At 41.8% G+C, this 23,830-nt stretch overlaps 1 protein-coding gene across 3 annotated transcripts in view; it reads right to left on the reverse strand.

Moving 5' to 3' along the window:
• The window catches only part of LOC137341578 (potassium voltage-gated channel subfamily A member 1-like), a 71,262-nt gene extending 49,865 nt beyond the window's left edge, over nt 1-21,397 (reverse strand). For all 3 annotated transcript variants that reach the window (XM_068004796.1, XM_068004794.1, XM_068004793.1), the window contains exon 1: nt 18,079-21,397. In XM_068004796.1, the coding sequence (XP_067860897.1) occupies nt 19,607-21,238 (1,632 nt within the window). In that variant the 5' untranslated portion in view covers nt 21,239-21,397 and the 3' untranslated portion in view covers nt 18,079-19,606. The remainder of the gene's footprint in view (nt 1-18,078) is intronic.
• Between the last annotated feature and the right edge of the window lie 2,433 nt (nt 21,398-23,830).

Genomic DNA, 23,830 nt, shown 5'->3' on the forward strand with positions numbered 1-23,830 from the left:
CTTACCTAAGAAAGGATATACTTGCCATAGAGGGAGTGCAGCGAAGATTCACCAGACTGATTCCTGGGATGGCAGGACTGTCGTATGAGGAAAGATTGGGTCGACTCGGCCTGTATTCACTCGAGGTTAGAAGAATGAGAGGGGATCTCATTGAAACATATAAAATTCTACAGGGCTGGACAGACTGGATGCAGGGAGGATGTTTCCCCTGGCTGGGGGGTCTAGAATGAGGGGTCACAGTCTCAGGATATGGGGTAGGACATTTAGGACTGAGATGAGGAGAAATTTCTTCAACCAGAGGGTGGTGAACCTGTGGAATTCTCTACCACAGAAGGCTGTGGAGGCCAAGTCACTGTATATATTTAAAAAGAAGATAGATAGATTTCTAGACACAAAAGGCATCAAGGGGTATGGGGAGAGAGCGGGAATAAGGCATTGAGATAGAGGATCAGCCATGATCATATTGAATGGCAGAGCAGGCTCGAAGGGCTGAATGGCCTACTCCTGCTCCTATTTTCTATGTTTCTATGTTTCTAAAAGACCCTTCAGGTAAGTTTTTCACTTTCCTTTGTGGGGCCAGGAGAAGCAGCTGAAGTTGCTGTCCACGACCGAGTGTTGCCAACTAGCACACTGCAAGGTCCAGGAGTACGTGCTGCGGGATGCATTGAAGTGAGGTGCAGCCTCGCAAAGCCTCTATGGGGAAAGGCCACCGTGTAAGGCCACCCCACTTTGTATTGTACAGAACGTATTAGAAGATATGAGCTGTGTTTTCAATTGTAATGACAGGATCGGAGTGTGTACGATCTGTATTGTACTGTTTTGAATTGTAATTGTGCATTTACTATGAACTGTGTGTATCTTTAAACTTTATGAAATAAAGTATATTTTGAAATTTTAAAAAAATGGAAAGTTGAGGCCTCCCCTGCCATGGACTTCCCCCTTACCTACCACAAAACCCCCTAGAGAACCTCTTTGTCACACTTACCCTGACGGGTACAGAGTGCTCATGGGTGGCCAAGAGCTGCTTGATTTTCTGGAGGCCGACAGCCGCTTCCCCTCCACTTCCCACCCAATTTGAGTGGGTAGTGGACCGGCAGCCTGTTAATGATATCCGGTGGTTAAAATCGGGTGAGCGGGAAACTAACTGAAACCCGTTGTTTTTTTTGCCAGAAATCCGCTGGCAGTTAAAATTCCCCACTTAGTCTTTCAGAGTTACATAATCTGTAAAATGTAACTAAAAGGCCATCAGCCTTAGTATTGAATGACGCACTCAGAGTATATCAGGTAAATATGGCAATATTGTCCAACCAACATGGAACTTCACTAACCAGGAGAGTGGTTACAGGATCAGCCCCGTAATGCAACAGCCCTGTGCTCCTATCCAGTAAGGCTCACCGTGGGTGGCAAAGCCTCACAAAATGTGCCCATGTAAGTAAAAGATGTCACATTGCTCGTTTTGCTCATCATTTTTTTCTTATTCCTTTTGTTTCACTCTTTTCTTAACATTCTTTTTCCTTCTTACTTTCTACACACATTAAACCTTTTTTTTGTGCTTTGGTATTTGTGTGATTAAATATATGTGTGTGTTTAAATATATATTTAAAAGTCAAAGTGTGAGCTACCCTCAAAGTACCTCATATTCAGTAAAATTAATCATTAGAACTATATTAAATAAGGGTTAAAGGAACTGCAATCCTGCCAATAATTTGGAGATCCGGTGTGTGGAACAGCCCATTAGCGTCAGTTCCACATATTTCTAATATTAATTATTGCCTTGCAAGATTGTAATTGAAAGATAGTTTAGTTCGCTTGATCCTCAGTAAGTCATATTTGTTTGCTCAAAATCTATTTACTTCATTTTTGGGGGGGAGTAATACATCAACATTGATCGGAATAAGAATATGTCAACAGAGCAAAGAATCATTGAAGAACTGCATGCTATGATGCTCCAAACCAATCTAATGGACAGGGTGTAAATATCACTCCGGCCCTCTCCTGCATGCTGCTTGGATGGGGATGGGTGGAAAAATGTGTCACTAAGAAGGAGCTATAACATGAACAACTAATGAAACAGGGAAGTATGATTAGACACAATTATGTGACAAACATGGTTAATTATTTCAATTATTTATTTTATTAGCTTGGCACATTAAATAAAAAAAATTACAGTATTTATGGTGTGTAAAAACACATGATTAACCATGGTTTTATAACCCTGCTGTGATGTGATTAATGATGTGATGTGGTGACAGCATTGTCAATCATCTGGATCTACAATTTTTTGCCTTGTTAGTCTAGTTCTTACTTTAACTGAGATACAAATCACATCAAAAATTTGCAATGTTATAATGCAAACTTATAATACACCAAACACAGTGACTCTGCTGCAATACAATTTGCTACAGCAGCCAATGAGGTAGCACTGCTACAATACAGTTTACCACAGAAGCCAACATGTTGGCTTGCTACAAAACAATTTATTACAGCGGACAATGCTGCTACACAATTTACTACAGTATGTAATATGGCGTTATTGCAGCTGAGTTTTTAGGCCAGATTATTCCAGGAGGTAGCCTGCCTGAAACTTTCCATTGTGCAAACAGCTTCGCTTTAAGTCCAGGACCAGTGTTATTTTTGAGAAAAGATAAAGGCTGCCTCCCTAACAGAAATGGTATTTTCTTCCAACAATTTACCATTGTGAAAACTTCAATACTTTCCTCAGTCAGATAGCTGCAGCCATCTATATTTTAAACTGTAAGATTTCTTAGGTTAATGTGGAAAAATTCACAAAATTTCTAAGAAGTCATCAACTGAAATAGATTTAAGGCCATTTCCTGTATGTATATTCTCCCCTACACACTGTGCAGACTGTAAATTTCAGTTCAGCATTTGGTATGTGTGTTGCATAACATGTTTTATGTTTAGCTAAATACTTTCTTGACGAGCTATGCTGTCAGCTGTGGCAGGTTTCAGAATTGGCATCACATCAGAGCCATGGGACACATTTTATAGATAGGTACAGCAACTGAGCTCCATCAACAAATAAAGGTTGCACACCTGTTATGTAATACGTGCATGATAGCATGGAGGTCACAAACACAACTCATTGCCAAGACAAAAAGCTTTTAAAAAGGATAAAATCTCCTAATCGTAAGTTGTCGTAAATTTTCACCTCTTACCCATTGTACCCTTTATTAAAACTTTTTATGTAATTAGCATTCTTACACCACATGCACTGAGCAGTTGCAGTTCCTTTTATCTTGAATTGTCAAGATTAATGTTCATAAACATGTTATATGTGAAATCAATGTTGTAATGCTAAACACATTATTCATTCACCTCTGCAACCTGCATCTGAATCCACTTCAGACTGATGGAATACAAACTCTGCAAACTGTAAATGTACTGTGTGAAAAGTGTTTGGGACATCTGAACTCAGTGCCTTTGGTATATAACTGCCTACAGTTAGGGTAAATTGAAGCAAAATTGGTAATTGTCATGCAGAGAGGGTTTAAGGGAACTACTATTGACCTCACTCCCTTTGGGCTGTAGTGAGAGAAAAGTTAACCAAAGTTCCCATTCCTGATCACTACACACTGACTCCTGCAGAGAATTGAGAGTCTGTGATGTCAGGTGAGAGCAGGATCGAGTCTACTTGTGATGCCCTCCATGTTCAAACAGCTTGATGACGCTCACTGTCAAGGCTCGGGCATGAAAAATGGTCACTTTAGCGAGGTACTGCAGGCCACTGACACCCATGGGCACATACCTAGAAAAAGTAAGTACCTTCAGGAGAGAAAAGGGGAAAAAATGGGAAAATTACAAAAAAAAAGTAAGAGGAGAAAAAGAAAGAAAATGAAAATAGGATAAAAACAAGAAGAGTAAATCTATTACTGCCACCTTTATACTGCATGGACGGATGCAACAGTGAGTCTATTTATAGTGATAGAAATAGGAGCCACATTTTCACTGCCTGCTCGCATCACAGAATCATAGAAAATACAGCACCAAAGAAGGCCATTAGGCGCATTGTGCCCATGTAAGTACTAGCTGTGCAACTGAACCTGTCTGCTCTAATTGCATTCCCATGTCCTTTCCCTGTCTCTTTTATATTCTTTTTTTTCAAGTACTCATGAAATTCCCTTTTAAAGGATGCTATAGTCTCTGCCTCAATAGCCACTTGCGATAACGCATTTTGTTTTCTAATAACCCTCTGTGTGAAAAACAAATCTTCTAACTTCCTTCAGTCTTCCAGTGACAATCTTCAGTCTATGTCCCCTTGTTACTGAATAGCCAACCTGTGGAAACCATTTTCCACTATTTATCCTGTCAAAATATTACATTATTCTAAAACCATCTATTAAATTCCCCTAACCTTCCCTGCTCGAGGGGGAAAAAATCTTATTTTTGGGTCTTCCTTCAGAGCTACAACCTCTCTGCTGGTATCATTCTAGTGAATCTGGGCTATTTCCACAGCTCTGATATTCTTCCTCGAATGGAGTTCCCACAACTGCATGCAATACTCCAACTGTGGCCTAACTAAGATCTCGTACAAATTTAACATCAGTTCCTTGCAAACCTCCTATGTATAAAGCGCATACATAGCTTGAGCCTATTTGCCTGTTTATAACCTTTTCTACCTGCCCCTTTAAAGTTTTATATATCAGCACTTCTCGATCTCACTGTTCATCTATCCATTTAAGAACTTTAACATTTAGGGTAGGCTTCCGTTCATTGTTGTTTTCCTAAATTGTACTACTTTATATGTCTCTGCATTGAATTGCATTGGCTGCATGCCTCCCCACTCCACTAACCTGCCTATGTCCTCCTCCAATCTCTTGCATTCTTCCTCATAGTTTGCAATGTCCTTAATTTGGTATCATCAGCAAACATCAATATGATCACTTTTAAGTCTATGTCCAAAATATTTACATAAATGGAAAACAGATCCCAGCACAGATCCCTGGGCCACACAACGACTCACAGCCTGCCAATCCAAAAAACATCCATGTATCCCTATTCTTTGCTTTCTCTTCCCTAGCTATCCCTCTATCTATGCAGCTACCATTCCCTTTAATACCATATACTTTAATTTGCACAACAAGGCCCGGATAAACCTGGATAAAATTCACAGATAAACCATCCACCACATTTCCTTTATCTGTACATTCTGTGATTTTTTCAGAAAAATGCAATCAAATCAAACATGACCTGCCCTTTATAAATCCATGCTGACAGTCCCTGATTAGCCCATAACTTTCCAAATGTTTACATCATGTATTATGAACTCTACATGTTTACCTACAACTGGAGTAAGACTAGTCTATAATTTCCTGGATTATACCTTTTCCTTTTCTTGAAGAGGGGTATAATATTCCCAGTCATTTAGCATAATTCCCATTTCCAAAGCTTTTTGGAAAATTATCGTTAGTGCCTGCATTATCTCCTCACTCAACTTCTTCCCCTCATTACGGCACCTGATTGACAGAGCAGTGCAATTGCTCATGCTTTCCGGAGGGATTTCCAGACAGGAAACCTGGAACTGTGGATTTCCTGGGCGTCTTTATAATTTTGCTGTAAGGACGTCTTTCAAATTTTTTCTGTAGGTTTCCTGTATGACAGCCAGCCAGATTAACTGGCTGGCTGTCAGACGGGAGGGCAGCCAGGGAGTGAATGCCAGCAGGTAAGTCTAACATCGGGGGCTTGGAGCCAGTCATTGTGTGGGGGGGGAGGCGTGGTGCAGACTTCAAGGAGACAGGGTTGGTCATTGTTGGGGGTGTGCCGGAGACATTGTGGGGGTGTCAGACATCGGGGTCGACGGTCATCGGGGGCGTCAGTCACGGGGGTCAGAGGTCAAGGAGGGGGTTTGGAGATCGGTGGGAGTGAGGGTCGGAGATCATGGGGGGTTTGGAGATCATGGGGGGTCAGAGGTCAGGGAGGGTCGAAAATCGTGGGAAGGGTTTGGAGATCGTGGGGAGGGGTCAGAGATTGTGGGGAGGGGTCAGAGATTGTGGGGAGGGGTCGGAGACCGTGGGGGGTTCGAACATGGGGCATGGGTGGGGGGGTAGGATCGACCGATCATGTGTGTCGGATCACGGCAAGTGAGCTTGTTGTGTAGGAGCAAACACTCCTGCTCCTCCTGGACCACAAGCAGTGCAATAAATGCACTTACCTGTTGATCCAGGCCTTCTCATCTCCTCTTATGAGTCATGAATCGGAAGGCCCAGGAATCCAGGCCCCCAGGAGTTAAAAATAAAAAACCTTTTAAAATAGAGGCATGCAGCCTCCTTAAAAGATTTTACTGACCAACGCGCCTCCTGAGAGCGGGTTGGTCGCCCGCTCCACAACCCGCCTCCGTTAGAACCGGAACTGGGAAGGTTAGAGGCAGACTGGGGTCGGGTTTTACATTTTTACAATTTTTACCTTCCCACTCGTCCTTGGGGTTAAAATTTATCCATTGTCTTCGTCAGCACTACATGCCTATCAGACAACCCGAGTCCTCCTCCCCTCTCCCCCACCCCCCAATAATCCAGTTTCCTTTCTCTGCATCAATATTTCTCTCTGGTTGCCAGGTGACCACCTCCTGCACTGCATGTTCAAGGATTCTTTCCTCCCCCCCCTTCCTCCATATAGGGTAGAATGGCTCCAACTATTTCTCAAGCTCAGTAACTTTGAACGTAACCAAACTATGATTGTCCTTGTCACTTATGTTTTCCAGGCCAGCCCCTATGAGCTGTGTGACAGATACAGCTTATTTTGGGTATGCAGCTGACTCACAACTTTTAATATCACGTGCATGGGGTAGTTCTTGACTTTGCGAGATAGTGTAAAATGGGTGATAATGAGTCGGCAGCCTGTTTTATATCTCTCCCGATTTTTATTGAAGTCAAATCAGGAGAGATGTTAAACTGCCGACTCGCTATCACCCATTTTCCCCAATGCACAAAGTTAAGATTTACCCCCAGAGTTTGCCAGTGTTGGTAGCTCTGATGATCAGTCATTGTTGCATCACTCAAACTACTATTGATGGGCCAGTCCCATGTGGAAAAAGTTAACATGTTAAAATTTGGAACCTGAGCAGGTTGCAAATGGACCTCAAGAAATTTCAAATTAAGAACTGACTAATCAAAATTGTAATAAATGGGAGAATTAAAGTTTGAAATGATTGGTACCTGCATTACTCAATTTTAATTAAGTTTAATTGGACAGCATTGCTTTTTTACGTACTAAATATACAAATGCATTTGTCAAAAGAAAGCATAATTAACCCACATCATGATCTCCCATTGCTTTTTTTAAGTTACTATGGAGATGATGCAGAGTCTTTGGAATGAGTAATATTTAGAGTTACTGTAATATAGGCATCAGTTTTCATTCCTAGAAATACTTCTATATTCCCAGAAATACTGATCCTATGTGTTGAAATTGAAATATTACTACACACCATCTAGTGAAATCATACACTGTTTGAGAACTATGGTTTCTAGAATTCTGAGGGCACCATAGACACCAAAAAAAAATCACACATATTGCAACGAATTAGTAAGAAGCAGTGAGTACCAATACTTTAGTAAAGCGCAGTGAGCATTAGTACATAAGCAGAATAGTGAGTACTAATGCACTTGTAATGACTAGTGAGCACTAATATATTAGTAAGGAGCAATCAGCAGTAATAGATTAGTAAAGAGTAGTGAGCACTTATGCCGTAGTGAAGTACAATGAGTGCTAATGCATTAAAGAACAGTGAACATTAATGTTTTACTAAGGAACCGTGAATATTAATTCATTTGTAACCAACAGTGAGCACTAATGCTTTTTATTATTACCTGATAGTCTAATGTGAGTGTTTAATTCCTGGCATTTTAGTGGCAAATATTTGTCTCATATTTCTGTCAGTTTACAAAGAAGATATTATTTGTGGTTTTCCAATGGGTGAGATATATCTCTGTTTTACCTAGTGATGGTGACAAGTTGTTCAAACCAGAGATGGGGGTATTGTGTCTGCATTTGAACATTGGCAACGTAGAGGTGAGTATGCATAAATTATGGCTAACAGTCCATTCAAGAGAGAGGCTGTGTTCCATGGTGTTCTGGAGAGACTCACATACTTGCCAAAGGGATAAAGATAGGAATTGAGGACCTGTGTGAGATGTGCTTGAGCATTCTCCAATGAACAGTGGGCCTGTAACATAAAACTGCCCCCAAATTGGACTATTTGTCAATGTTACTCAATTAGATTTAACCGATGTGAGAAATAGGGGAAAAATAATGACACTGATTTTGTAGGGCTGTATTTCTGAGGTTGGGGTTGTGGCCCCTGGTTAAAGCAGAGTGGAGGGAGCTTTGTTCTGCACCTCACTGTGCCTGCTGTTGACACCAGTGCCCAAAATGGGAATAGTTCCATTCCTCAGCACACCCCAAGGAATAGAAAGGGGTAGAAATTTGTCTTGCTAAACGGGCGTTATCGCATCAGCCCATGCAATGTTTGATTCTATTGAAAACAATTTTACAACACCAAGTTATAGTCCAGCAATTTTATTTTAAATTCACAAGCTTTCGGAGGCTACCTCCTTCCTCAGGTGAACGATGTGTACCTGAGGAAGGAGGTAGCCTCCGAAAGCTTGTGAATTTAAAATAAAATTGCTGGACTATAACTTGGTGTTGTAAAACTGTTTACAATTGTCAACCCCAGTCCATCACCGGCATCTCCACATCATGATTCTATTGAAGCCAATTGAATGGAACATCAAGCAGGGAATATAACGGGCTGTCGATGTGATACTGTCCGTTTAGCGCCACTGCCTGAGGTGATTTTCTACCCCACGGTCTCAGACAATAATATTAGGATTTAGATTATAAGTTTCCTTTTGGTTTTGTTTAAATTAAACTTTGTGTTTAAATTGTTTTACTGATTGTGCCACCTTACAAGGGGCCACTTGTACATTTGTTTTCCTGATGATGACATTGGGGCAACCCTGTGTCAGCCTTATTTGATTTATTTAAAACAGGCAGCTGAAGCTCGTCCTTCTCTGCCAACTCCACATTCGAATAACAAAGGGAATGACATCATCAGATAAGGTTAAACCTCAAAAGGACATCACTCACCCTTCATGAGCACAGAAGATATAGGAACTCGATATTTGGTCTCACAAATATCCAAATTTTAAGATTGTCAAACCGGAAACTTAACTTCCTAACCCCAGCAGTAATGGACTGTCCTATCAGTCTCAACTCACTTCTGAGTGCTCCCTTCCTTTTATTCTAATAAATCCACAATTTAGCAAAGAAAAAAGCAACTCGTTGCAAAACGGTGAGTAGCATTGCTAAATTCATATTGCTTGAGCATATAGTTAATGTCTCATCATAAATACCCCAATTAAAAATGAATCATTTGAAGATCATTATGAATAATTTTAATATCTTCTCAAAAATAACTGGAACTCAGCTCCACTAATTTGTTGAAGATTGTTGTTTAAAATCAAATGCTAATAATATCCCGGCCTGGAGTATTTACCAAGACCAATAGGGTCAGGGAGCTGAATTATACAGAGAGATAAATCATTTACTGTGGGTACTTCCCCCAACTTTTTATGTTAATTCCACTCCCATACCCTGTGGAGCTCCTCCCAGTCAAGTCATCTGATAATTGCGTCAATATTTACTGTTCAACTAAAAATAGGTGTAAAGAAACACAAGGATGTAAAATTTCCTTTTTCAATTGCTTTCTGTTTAATGGTTGGTAATAATGGGGCTCCTTGTTTATTGTGATCATTTTGACTTTATACATTATAGCCTAGAATTTACTGTTGGTGATATGAACAGGCAAACACTAATGTTTGTATGACATTGCTTTATTCACTATTTTAACACCTACGTAAAATAGTGTACAGAGGAGAGTGCCACCTGCTCATTTGCTGTTATTAGCAACAATAATGCCTAGGCTTATATCTCTGTATCGTGCTCAAAAATGCAATAAAAACTAATCCTTACAAAGTTAGTTATAGATATCCTTAAAGGCACTAAATGACTCCAAAGAAAAGGAAGAGAGTGTTGCCCTGATAAAAGCTTCATGCACCCTCACATGCCACATTCAAGCATACCACCTAAAATTCTAAGCAGCGCACATCATATTCTCCATGGAGCTCTCAGACGATGGCCAACTGGGTACCAGCAAGAGAACAATCAAAGTAGCTAGAATTCTAGGTTGTAGCTTCATGACAGAGATAAAAAGAAAAACTGTGAATGTTGGATACTTGAAGTAAACAGAAAATGTTGGAAATGCACTGAGTTCTGATGTAGGGTCGGACCTGAAATATTGACCTGATGCTGACTCACCTACTGTGAATTTCCAGAATTTTCTGATTTTATTTGTAAGCTCATGATACTCTGCAGCCTCTGGAACAATCAAGCATCACATATACGTAACCCCCAACTTTATATTCCTGTACAATTCTGCATACGTTTGAAGGTGCTCAGCATATATATTTTCTTCATTTAATGCAACTTTAAAAAGAATTTTACAACATCAATTTACCATTGCATAAATAGATCACAGTGTGACGTTATATCTGTACAACTTGTGAACTCAATCGGAGCTAACACACCTATGACTTCATCCCTCACATTTTATGTAATCAGGTGTGCTCACTGTATAAATATCATACGACAGCAAGGCTCATGGGATATCTCCTATTGATAGCAGGGACCAGGTGACAGAGACTGAGTAACAGAAATGAAAAGAAGCAACGAAACAGAAAGAGAGAGGTGTGGAGAATGAGTGAGAAAGTGACAGAAAACATCCATACAGGAAAGAATGAAAAACATCAGAAATGTTAACAGCGTGAAAAATGAGGAAATTCAAATATCAAACTTAAGAAAGAGAGGAAGGAAAGAAAAAACAGCAGGCAGAAGAAAAAAGATGAATAAGAAAAAAAAATGAAATTGGGGGAATATCTATATATTAAACATCCTGTCAACATTTTTCATTCTGAATTCCCATGTCCACATTTACAATGGAAACAGCTTGTGTAAACTTGTTATAATGTAATTACACTCTCCCCCCAGAGGAGGTGCTGCAGCATCACCACTGGCCGGAGGGTGTATTTACAGTTTGACAAGCAGTGACAGAGCCAGTGCGGATCATGACCACCCAATCCTTCTGAGGTTGGCCAACATGGCTTTGGAGAACCACCTCCATTTCGCTCCCAGGAACATCTGCCACCCGTCTTCGGACTCTAGGGCCTAAATTTTAACTCGGAAAAATGGGTGGGTTGGGGGCAGCAGAGGCAGTAAAAATTTTTAAAATCTAAAGCTCGCCTCCAACCCGCCGCTTTCCGGTTTTAACAGAGGTGGGACAAGCAGCAAGCGACCAACCCACTCTTAGGGGGTGGGTCGGTCTATAAAAGCTTCCAAGGAGGCTGTGGGCCTTCATTTTTACAGCTTTTTTGTTTTTAACTCCTGGTAGCCGGGCCTTCTACTTCATGCCACGTGAGAGGAGGTGAGAAGGCCAGAAACTGCAGGTAAGTGCTTTTATAGCAGAGCTTGTGGGCCCAGAGGAGCAGGAGTGCTTCCCCCACGCCCAACAAGCCTACCTGCAGCGACCATCCCCACCCACCCCACAATCTCCGACCTCCACCCACGATCTCTGACCCCCCCCATGATCTCCGCCCATTCCCATACTCTCCAACCCCCCAATCTCCAAACCCCTCATGATCTCCGACACCCCGCCCCCCACCACCATCTACAAGCCTGCCACGATTTCTGACCTCCCCAATGACTCCCGACGACCCCCGACCCCGAACTCCCCGATGACCCCCGGACGATCCCCCCACCCCCCCTCCCATCTAAGGCTTACCTTTTTGCATCCACTTCCTGGCTCTTCTCCCGTCCAACTGAGGCCAGCCTGAGGGGCAGGAAACCGACAAAAAAAGTAAAAGACGTCCTTATGTCAAAATCGTAAGGACATCCAGGTTTCCCATCAGGAATTTTCCCCCCTCCATCCCGCCCACCCCCCACCCCCTACCACCTTCCCGGCTCTGGACTAAAATTTAGGCCTAGGTTTGGCTTGCAAGTCTGTGCGGTTCCTGGTTTGACCTTCAGACTAGGTATGTCAGCATTCTTCAGTTCCCAGTTCCCTTCCTGTCAAGTCGGCCAAATCTTCAGATTCCCCCCCCTCACCCCCGACCACACCACCAACCGCAGTTGGACAAATCTAGCTCCACCACTAGTATCAAGTTTGCATAGGCAGTTTCCATCATAATGACGGACATAGCAATTTAGAATGGAAGTACAGAATGTTTGACATTAAAATGGGAACTGAATTACATCTATGCACCCTAATCCAATAATCCCCTGCCCTCTAACCTGGCTTCACCTGAAGACTACACTTGGAGAATTGACGAGTAATAGTTATAAATACTATAGTGTGATTATATTTTTCTTTATCCATACAAATAAGACTCTACCAGTAAAAGTACAGAATGTTTTAGCTGATTCTGCTCGTTTTGTGGTGTGCTCATTTGCATGTTTCTACAGCAAAATATACAGAGAAAATAAAGAAAATTGCAGGAGAAATTTAATGAAGAAGATAAATGTGATTTAAAAATTATTCCCTTTGTAAGTTAGCTTCTTGGCTTGCAACCAGATTCACAATAACAAAATTACACATTTAAACTATTCTGTCGTCAATGCAAATACAATGACTATACCTTTATATGTTTGTGTGGAACAAAAAACTGAATAATTAATCATGCACTGAGATTTATTTTTCATTGAAAATGCACTAACTTCAAATCAATTAACCATTTTCATGGCGTGAGTACATTAGCACACAAATTCTATTTATTTAGTTTGTTTCAATGATCTATTGAAAAAGCCTATTTGCCAACACAACCTGCTTATACATTCTGTAATTCTGAATGTAAAATGAATGACATGAAAAGAATCTATACTCACTGCTAGTCATATACTATTGTAATGATTTCTTGTTTGTCCATGAAATTAAAGTTATTATTTGGGACATGATGCTATAACTGGCATCATATCTATTTATAGTATTTGTTTTCAGTATAATGATGGATTATTTTAAAAAAACACTACTATTTACTACTTATTGTGACTGACAAAGGATCAATTATTGCTATGTTTATGAAGATGTTCAAAACACCAAAATAATAAAAATAATAATTATGTTTTAAAAACTCAAAAATAATTCTTATTTTTAACTTTCAAAAAGATGAGCATTTTTCATAACTATGTCTAATCCACTACTGTAGTCGAATGGAACAAATAATAATCTGAAGTAACAAGGAGATCTTCCTGTTGAATAATGTATTTTTGTGGTTCCCTGGTGTTACAGTATGCTGATTCACTAATGCATCTTATCGTAGAGTAGTTGGGATACCCCAAACCCCTGACACGATCCTCTGCATAGTGAGTTGGCAATTAAAGCAGGATGCCAGGGAGAGGCAGCAGGCACAGATGAGGCGATTTGCTACAGGAAAAAATGGAAAACTGGAGAGGTCGACCATCTGTGCAACTCACACACACCTAGCAACAGACTCAAAAGCAGCAAAATCCATCAAACCAAGAGCTGGTCATCTAAACAAATGGCATAAGCTGACCTCACAAGGGAACATATATATTTTTTCAAAAATAAGGTATTGATGGAGATTTTATTTTTAGCACTGAATAAGTATTTGTTTTATCTATCTACATAATATAATATGTTAAAAACAAAATCTTTACCGCACATTTCATGTCTATCATGCTTCAAGTCTCACACTCAAATCTCGGCAGCATTCTTCAAACCAGTATAAAGAAACAAATCCAAACATTTATAATAAACAAAGAAGCTCTGCAGCAACAGAAAATACCAGAGTCAGAAAGTTTGTCGCCTCCTATTTGACCTTAATAATCACACTTAAAGAAAAATGCACAGAGCCTCCAGGGCTAAAAGGGTTAAATTATGAGGACAGGTTGCATAGAATATGCTTGTATTCCCTCGAGTATAGAAGATTAAGGGGTGATCTAATTGAGGTGTTTAAGACGATTAAAGGAGTTGATAGGGTAGATAGAGAGAAACTATTTCCTCTGGTGGGAGAGTCCAAAACAAAGGGGTATAACGTTAAAATTAGAGCTCAGTCGTTCAGAGGTGATATCAGAAAGCATTTCTTCACAAAAAAAAGTGGAAATCTGGAAAACTCTCCCCCAAAAAGCTGTTGAGGCTAAGTCAATTGAAAATTTGAAAACTAAGGTTGCTAGATTTTTGTTAGGCAAGGGTAATAAAGGTTACGGAACCAAGCCGAGTAGATGGAGTTAAGATACAGATCAGCCATGATCTAATTGAATGGTGGATCAGGCTCGGTGAGCTGAATGGCCTACTCCTGTTCCCATAAGTAATTAAACGCTGAGGGCCTGAAATTCCTGGGCTGTGGGAAGGCGGAGAATGAGTTTTCTGCCGGGGGTGGGGGGCATGAATTTGGGGTGGAACATAGTTCTGCTAAGCTTTCGCCCTTTTAAGCAAGACCAGCTAAAATTCCAGTGATGGGGGGAAAGGACGAATCTTCCACCTGCTCCCCCCACCACACATCATGGGAACCTGCCAGAGATATTCCCTAGGTTATCCCTGGAACACCACTCCTTGCACCCTCATCGGGCCTCACTGGAACTCTTGACAGCTAAGAGCTGTCTCTTAGCAAGTGAGAGTTAAGACGAAACCTGCCGAGGGTGTAAGGAAAGTCCTAAAAACTGTAGTAGGACAAGTTAATCGGATTGATCGCTGGCAGAAACTGCTTCTTTAGCTCCCTGAAAAGCTGAAGTTTCAAAATCTTAACTTTTAGTTAGGCTTTTCCCAGACTTCCTTTACACGTCAGAAAGGCATAGCACCAATCCAACATTGCTGTCAGCGGATTGAGGGCAGGTGCCTTTGATGCACACATGTAAGCAGTGTGCCTCATTTAAATGACCCTGTCCCCAGGATTTGGGATGATGTCTGCAGTCTCTTCCATGGGAAGATGGGGATTCTGTTCCACTACACTTGTGCCAGCAATGTGGGACAGCCAGAATTTCAGGCTGTGAATTACTTCACCCAGCAATTACTTTCTGGCCACAATGGGGCACAGCTTCCCCTTAGCAACACAATAATATATTCTGCTACATGATCCAGTGCTTCTATCCTTATAAAGCAGCAGATCATTCCAACTTACTACGAGCAAAGCTACATAAGATCCGCTAGTAATATAGAAAAACAGTGGCCCTGAAATTCCGCCGAGGGGTCTCTCGGTCTCTCACCATAACTCCAGCAGGAGAGTAGCAGAACCCCACCAGAGAAATGACTTTCATAGCTAAAGGTAGCCATTTATGCTGTTTCCCTCGGCAGGAGCCCAGGACAACCCCCAAAGAATTTCCAGGCCAGTATGTCTAGTACGCGTTTCCTGTCCATCACACCTCAAGTGTCACACTCAGATTTCGAGATCATATTTTTTATAAAATTATAAAGAGACAAAGGAAATCTTTTGGAATGTACAGAAAAAATCACCCAACAAGAGAAAATACCTTAACTGACGTAGGAGCCAGAATCTCTATAACCTTTGACTGATTTTACCAATAACACCATTAACAAAAGTCATTGTTTTGACCGGCAGCCTGAAGACCAATTTAACTCTGACCTTACCCAATGTTTACTTAACAGCAATTACACTTTATTGCCTTTTAATGCAAACACACTTTCACCTTAGCAGCATACATTGTGAATTACATGGTAGACTACTATCATCCTTTTTGTCTAAGAAATAAGTAGAAACCAACACCAAGCAAAACAGTGCATCATCCAATTTACTATGAGCAACACTACAGGAGTGCCATTGGTTATTAATAAGATAGGCACTGAAAACATGACGTATTTCAAAAGATAATGGCATAACCTCAATAGCTGTGAGGTTATGCCGTTCACCTTCTATTTTGATGAAATTTTATTTTAAAGATTCTGTGACCATCAAAGTGAGGAAATTGGAACACTTTTTCCAATTTGAGTATCCAAGTGCAGCATCAAGCATTCCCATTATCAGGTGTAGGCTACACAGGTGCAAAGTTTAGCTCCCTTTTCCCTATCTCACCGATCTGCCCTAATCTCAACATCAGTACGTTTTGCACCATTAAGAACTTTTCTCATTTCTCACACAGTCCATCCTTCTGTCCTGTCTCAGTGAGATTGCCAATTTAATCACAAATGTGGGCAGTTTTGTGCTGTGGACTTGCATCATCCATTGGGTGAATTTTCACTTTTATTGCACAGCAGAGATCAGGTGGCAACGGATCGGCCATCCATTTAATACCCCACCCAATTTTTGTTTCCATTGACTTTAGTGGAATCAAAAACCAGGCGGGTGTAAAACAGACAGCCTATCCACTGCCGCCCATTTTCCACCCATCGGTAAAAGTGAAAATTCACCCTATTAGGAGCGACATTGACACAGCCCAAACTCATTACACTTCAGATCTTTGGGGTCAACAAAGAGGCCTGAGCTGGATTTGAGCCGAGATACCACTGCAAGGATAGTGTGCTAATTAAATGACCCAGTACACCATCTAGTCCTACACATTACTAACATTTGACCTGCACAGGATACGTGTTAACAATTATTTTGAAGGTATGTGCTGCATTGCTATGGAACATTCTTTATATAATTTTGCTATAAATTAAAATTGAATTCAGTGAATAAAACACGATAACTGTTCACACTTCCCAATACATAAAATATTATTTCATATACTCTGTCAATATCATTTTAAACACAAATATTCACAAATGATGAAATACGAATTAACTCAGCACAAATCCTTAATGAAAATCACAATCTTTAAACGTAGCTGTATGTAAGAAACAAATAGAAACCAACACCAAGCAAACCAAAATGACAGGAGGAGAAGATCGTCTTTGGTCATTACGTGTTTGTGACATAGTAATGTAGCAGGAAGATTTCCTCTGATTACTATTTCTAGCAAAGTTGTAAACATGTTCGTTGAGAATGTATTTATGTTTTCGCTACAAATGGTGATCAGAGGAAATCTTCCTGCTGTGGTTATGATGTTGCTATCACACCGGAACCAAAGGAAATCTTCAGCCCTGTAATGGTGAAATAGTCAACCACCTGAATTCATTTGAACTTCGTGACTGCTGACATGTGCATACTGCTGAATGATAAAGAGCTATGAATAACAGAAACAAACATTCATTTTAGAGAGATTTACTGTGAGCTAAATGGGATTTATCTTAAGGACCCGTGGGGATGCAGAAGGTTAGCCGAAACGCCCTTATTCACATTGCTTTAAGAAAAACTGAATGGCACTCGGGACAGAGGTGTTTTGATGCTGGTGACTCTCAATTCAGATCAGGTGCATGTTTTGAAATTTGAAATGTAATTCTTTTAAATATGAACACTGTTTCTGGTAGTGTAGTCTCCCCCATGTGGTAATTCAATCCGTATCACATGTATGTATAAAACATTCCCAGTCATTTTTTGATTCTCTATGGAATGGATAATGATAATTAACAGTTCCAGTTATTTTGTAAAATTTGTATATACTTAAAGCTGCAGCAAACTTTAAATGTAAATAGCAGAATCACAGAGATCATAAACTATTTACAAACTTGACATGAAAAATCTTTAACATTGTGTGATCAAAATAGAAAAAATAACAGAGAACATTTTTGGGCCCAAGGCAAGGATTGTTTGCCAACAGAGTAATGTCATCCAGTAAAGCAGCTCCTTCTATAATGAGCTCATTGTAAAGTCGGCATGATAGCTATTTGCTGATCCTTACGATAAACCCAAAGATTATCTGCACATTAAATATCATCAAAACAGCTGCATCAGAATGAAAGGTTTTGTATGCATGTCATAGATGTAAATAGCATGTATTTTGAGAAATGTTTTATCTTTGACTCAACAGAATTATGTATTTTTAAGATGGTCACTTAAATGTAATCAGCGATTCTGCTTTTAAATTTGTATTGATTTGTTTATTTACATATTTAAGGCAAGGCAAGTTCTTTTAAAAATAAGGTAAAAGACTAACCTTTGATCCTTCGTCTGCAGCAGTAAGCCATTCACAAGAGACTGGTGTTTTGTTCATTTGAAGACACTGGTGTTCTCAATATCAGTTCAGAATCTGGTAAAATCCTTCCATATCACAAGATTTGTATTTGTTTTAATGGTTATAGATTTGGGGCAGTCAGAATGTCTAACTTACAATGTTAGCCAAAAGTCCACTTCCTCTAAGCATTTTCAAAAGATAAAAGGATGGGTCTTAGCAGGTGAGTATCAAATCCAGAATGATTTGTGATCATCTGAAATGTGCTTCCAGTTCAAAATAGTATTGGTCATTTTTTGTTTTGTTATTTCATGTCTCTCTGGTGTCAATTGGTATTACTTCACAGTTCGTGTGTTAAACTTTTGGTTCTTAATCCCAATCTTCAATTGTTCTCTGAGAACTCGGTTTTGCAGACTTACTGTTCAGGATAAATATGCACAGACTTTAAAACCAATATCTTACAGCAGTAATATAAAACAGTTAGGTCTTTACACAAATGTGATCAAGGGAGATCCTCAAGTGAATTCCTTTGGACCTTTGCGTACAGCAGCTCGTTTGCAACACATTAAGTGGGTTTACATTTCTACGATATGCTTTGACAACTCTACCAGCAAAGAGAGCCTAGTACTTCTCCAAATGTGGAAATTCAGTACAAAAAGCTGGAGTTGCTGATTTCAGTCTCCAGTAATATGAAGTAAATAAGAAAAGCTCCAATTATCTAAATATACTGTTCAGTAATTCATGTATGATCAGTTCGTGCTTTGTTTCATGAAGGCATTGAAAAAATATATTGTAAACAGAGAGATGTGCTACATTGTCCAAATATGTATTCTATTTTTGTCTTCATTACCAAAGAACTCTTAAAACCAACTGTTGGATTTTTTTTCTCTGCTTAATTCTAGGAAGGTGGCTACACTGCAAATATTACAAACACTGTTGTGAACCCCCTTCGCTACAGGCACTACCTCTGTGTTTAAATCATCTTCCTCCTCCCTCCATTCACCTGTTGCTTCATTTATTTTTTAAACACAAAACTTTAAAGAAATAAACCAGAAAGCAAACGTTCAAACAGTCCACGACCTTTCTTCTTCACAGCAAAATTAAACTGAGCTACTTCACGCCTTCCTCCACAATAACAATTCAAAAAATACTTATGGAATTTGAAGACTTCACATTTGTTTTCTATTACTTAAAGGCACAACAAATACAACACGGAACTGTTATAACGATGCAAATGCTTGAATCTCTAGTTGTCCTCTTATTTTGATGTGCACCTGGAGAAAACTGATGGTGTTGTCTCATCAACATTTGTTCCCCTAAGATTAAGAAACGGCGCCAAAGTGTGCACCCAATCTTCTTGGAATTTTCTTTAGCATGATGTATAAAATTCGTATTTTCTTCTCGCCTAACTAATCTAACCTTTTTGTTTTGTACAAATGATCTGTCTTTATTTTAAAACATGTCCTTCTACGGATAGGTCTAACCTGTAATGTTCAAAGGTCCTGCGGTTGAGCTACAGGTCCGTTTCTGTATTTGGGACCAAACAAAGTGCGTACAGGGACTTCCTGATGTCTGGGGTACTGTTGGCTTTGAGGTGCGCCCCCGCACCATTGTTGACCCCATCACTGTTCTCTAAGGGCCCCGGTTTGTCCAGGGATGTTCTGCTCTTCTTCAGCTCTTCCGAAGGGCTGGTCTCGCTGTCGTCCTCATCCTTCATGTACTGAGCCTGCTCCTCGTTGTCCGTCTCCCGGTGGTAGAAGTAGTTGAAGTTGGAGACGATGACGGGCACGGGCAGGGCGATGGTCAGGACCCCGGCGATAGCACACAAGGATCCCACCATCTTGCCTCCCACTGTAACCGGCTTCATGTCGCCGTAGCCAACAGTTGTCATGGTGACGACCGCCCACCAGAAAGCATCGGGGATGCTGGAGAAATTGGACCTGGGATCGTCGGCTTCCGCGAAGTAAACGGCGCTGGAGAAGAGGATGACCCCGATGAAAAGGAAGAAGATGAGCAGTCCCAGCTCTCTCATGCTGGCCTTGAGGGTCTGCCCCAAGATCTGGAGACCCTTGGAGTGCCTGGAGAGCTTGAAGATCCTGAAGACCCGGACCAGGCGGATGACCCTGAGGATGGCCAGGGACATGGCTTGCTGACCGTTCGACTGCTGCTCGGCCAACTCGGTGCCAAGCGTGATGAAGTAAGGGAAGATGGCCACGATGTCTATGATGTTCATGATGTCCTTGGAGAAGACGGACTTGCTGGGGCAGGCGAAGAATCGGACCATGAGCTCCAGGGTGAACCAGATGACACAGGTGGTCTCGATGATGAAGAACGGGTCACTCAGGCTACTGCTGATCTGGCTCTGGGTCAGGTTCAGAGCCAGAGACTCGGCGCTGTACTTCTCATCCCGGAACTCGGGCAGGGTCTCCAAGCAAAATATAAGGATGGAAATGACGATCACCAGGACGGAGACGATGGCGATCCCACGGGCAGGGCTGGAACTCTCGGGGTACTCAAAGAGGAGCCAAAGTTGCTTCTGGAATTCCTGTTTGGGCAGGGGCTTCTCCTCTTCCTTGATGAAGCCCTCGTCCTCCCTGAATTTCTCCATCGCCTCCTGCCCCAGTTTGTAGAAGCGGATCTCATCGGCGAACATGTCAATGGCAACGTTAACGGGTCTCCGGACCTTGCCGCCCGATTGGTAAAAATACAGGATCCCGTCGAAACTCGGGCGGTTGCGGTCGAAAAAATACTCGTTTTTCAAAGGGTCGAAGTACCTCATCCTCTTCTCGGGGTCGCCCAGCAGGCTGTCGGGGAACTGGCTGAGGGTGCCGAGTTGGGTCTCGTACTTGAGGCCGGCGATGTTGATGACCACCCGCTCCGAGTGGTTGATATCCAGCAGCTGCAGGTTGTCCACCGGCGGCCCCTGATCGGCGGCTTTCAGCGGGTTCTCGGGCACCCCCGCCGCGTTCATGTCGTTCATCTTGCCGAAGGAGGAGGAGGAGGAGGAGGCGGGGGGCAGCGGCTGGAGGTCGGGGCTGCCCTTGCCCAAGACAGCGCTCAGACCCAAGTGCGCGGAGATGCTGCCTCTTTGACAGCTCCCAAGAGCAGCACCGCCGTCCTCCAACCTCACCAGGGCTATGTCCATCCCCGAGCCATTAAATATTCAACAGCGCTGTTGGCTCACTGATTTCCACATGCAGGAACAACAAATCAGTCAGCGTTAAGCTGGAGCGGTGAGAGAGAGAGAAGAGCAAACGAGAACCAGCCCCCACTCCTTAGAAACACACACACACACAGAGAGAGAGAGAGAGATACATCAAACCATTGGATACAGGAGCGGAACCCGGATGAGCAACAACCAAATGAATATTCCAGCACTCTCTGACGTCAAAGTGCTTGGGATGAGGAGCCCAATCTCTCCCCCAACCCTCTCCCTCTCACCTTACCCCTCCCCAACCGACCCCCTAACCCTACCCCCCAACCCTCTCCCTCTCACCCTACCCCCCCCCCAACCTACCCCCTAACCCTACCCCCCAACCCTCTCCCTCTCACCCTACCCCCCTAACCTACCCCCTAACCCTATCCCCCAGCCCTCTCCCTCTCACCTTACCCCTCCCCAACCTACCCCCTAACCCTACCCCCCAACCCTCTCCCTCTCACCCTACCCCCCCCAACCTACCCCCTAACCCTACCCCCCAACCCTCTCCCTCTCACCCTACCCCCCTAACCTACCCCCTAACCCTATCCCCCAGCCCTCTCCCTCTCACCCTACCCCCCTAACCTACCCCCTAACCCTACCCCCCAACCCTCTCCCTCTCACCCTACCCCCCCTAACCTACCCCCTAACCCTACCCCCAAACCTCTCCCTCTCACCCTACCCCCCTAAACTGCCTCCCAACCCTCCCAAACCCTACCCCTTAACCCTACCTCCTTAATCCTATCCTCTCCCTTCCTGGCCCAAGGGTCCGAGATATCTGCTATTAGAGATTGCTGAGAAACAAGCCGCAGCTCCGGCCTCAACCATCCAGAAATCAGCCCTTCTCCCATCTATTGTAAATAGAACGATTTCAATAAACAACACAAGCGGGTAGAATGTTAAAAAAAAATCAAACTGCATGTTCTGTATGTTAATGGAAATCTTTGTTTACTCAGCATGGTGATTGAAGGGCTATCTATAGTTCTGTCAGGTCAGTGATTTCGAGAATCTGGACACTCCATCGCACGGTTCTGTTACTTGTGTGGAACAATGAGGGGTGCCTCAGTGACAAATCATTTAATAACTACCAAAACAAAACTAATCAAAAGTAATAATTTTAAAACAAGCCTAATTGCCTGATCCACTACTGGTATTTCTGATTCCCACGAAGTGTACCCAGCCTGCAGTCAATAAAACTGTTCAATCTGAGCCCCCCCCACCACTTAAACTGTAAATATGGTTACTTCACAGTCGTGCTTAACCCTTAAATGTTGAATTGTTTACAGCTTTTAAGCCTGGAACTTTGGCAACTTGCAAAAAGCAGAATCTGTGTGACATCACACCCAGTCGAGCTGTAGGCTTGGCTTTGTTATAGCTTTTAAAAGCAAATTCCTGTTTAGCTCTCAACCTGAGCATAGATTCTTCACAGGCAGACTGATAAGCAGTCATCTCTTGAGTTTTAAGCATATTCACCAGAATGGGCACGTAACTTGATTCTCAGTACCAAAACACCATATTATAATACATTCAGAAGATTGAGAGGCAATATGATCCAGCCTCTTAAAATGATGAATGGCATGAATAATATTAATGTAAATAGATTGAGGATATCTATTTATTAACAGATTAAAGAGACAGTTTTACAAAATCATGCTCCCACCTGGGAATCTTACCCACCGGGAAATTGTGGGCCCTCTCCTCGTGATTTTTCATTCATGCTACAGAAGTTTTTCCTTCAGCCCATGTGTAAAATCCAAACTGTGGGATGGATATGTGGCATAAAGGGCAAATGGTTATGGGAGGGAGGACTCCAGCCTGCACCAATCTGTTTCTCAGCACCCTGGAGGAGTAATGAATCTCAGTGCGGACATGTCTCTTTGTAAATTTCTTTTGTTTGAGGCCTAGGATTAAAATGTTGCTGCCAAGTAAGCCTAGTACTCATATTGGACTTGGTTGTCCAGAATATGGTACATCCCATGCTGGTGTCCACGCTGTGGTGAGGAGGACATTTCAATGTATGAGTACACTGGAATGGAAAGGAAAATCAAGTGGGGTGTATAACGGGCAGCCATTCCGGTATCACTCGTTTTACACAGTCGCTGAAAGTCAAAATTACCCTAAAGAAAAGTACGTACAGTGGCAATAAATCACAGAAACATAGAATTTTACAGCATGAAAGAGACTATTCAATCCATTATGTCTGTGCTGGCTCTTTGAAAGAGCTACCCACTTAATCTCATTCTCTTGCTCTTTCCCCATACCCTTTTAATTTCTTTTTCAAATATTCATCCACTTTCCTTTTAAAAAGTCGTTATGGAATCTGCTTCCACCACTGTTTCTGGTGGGGCATACCATGTCCTAATAACTCTATGTGTAAAAAGAAATCTTCTAATCCCCTCCATTTGTCCTTTTGGTGATTCACTTAAATGCATGTCCTCTAGTTACTGACTCATTGATCAGTGAAAATACTTATTCCTGTTTACTTTATCAAAACCTCTAATAATTTTGAACACTTTTGTCAGATCTCCTCTTAACCTTCTC

This window comes from Heptranchias perlo, chromosome 24 (genome assembly GCF_035084215.1).
Source record: "Heptranchias perlo isolate sHepPer1 chromosome 24, sHepPer1.hap1, whole genome shotgun sequence".
Taxonomy (NCBI): domain Eukaryota; kingdom Metazoa; phylum Chordata; class Chondrichthyes; order Hexanchiformes; family Hexanchidae; genus Heptranchias; species Heptranchias perlo.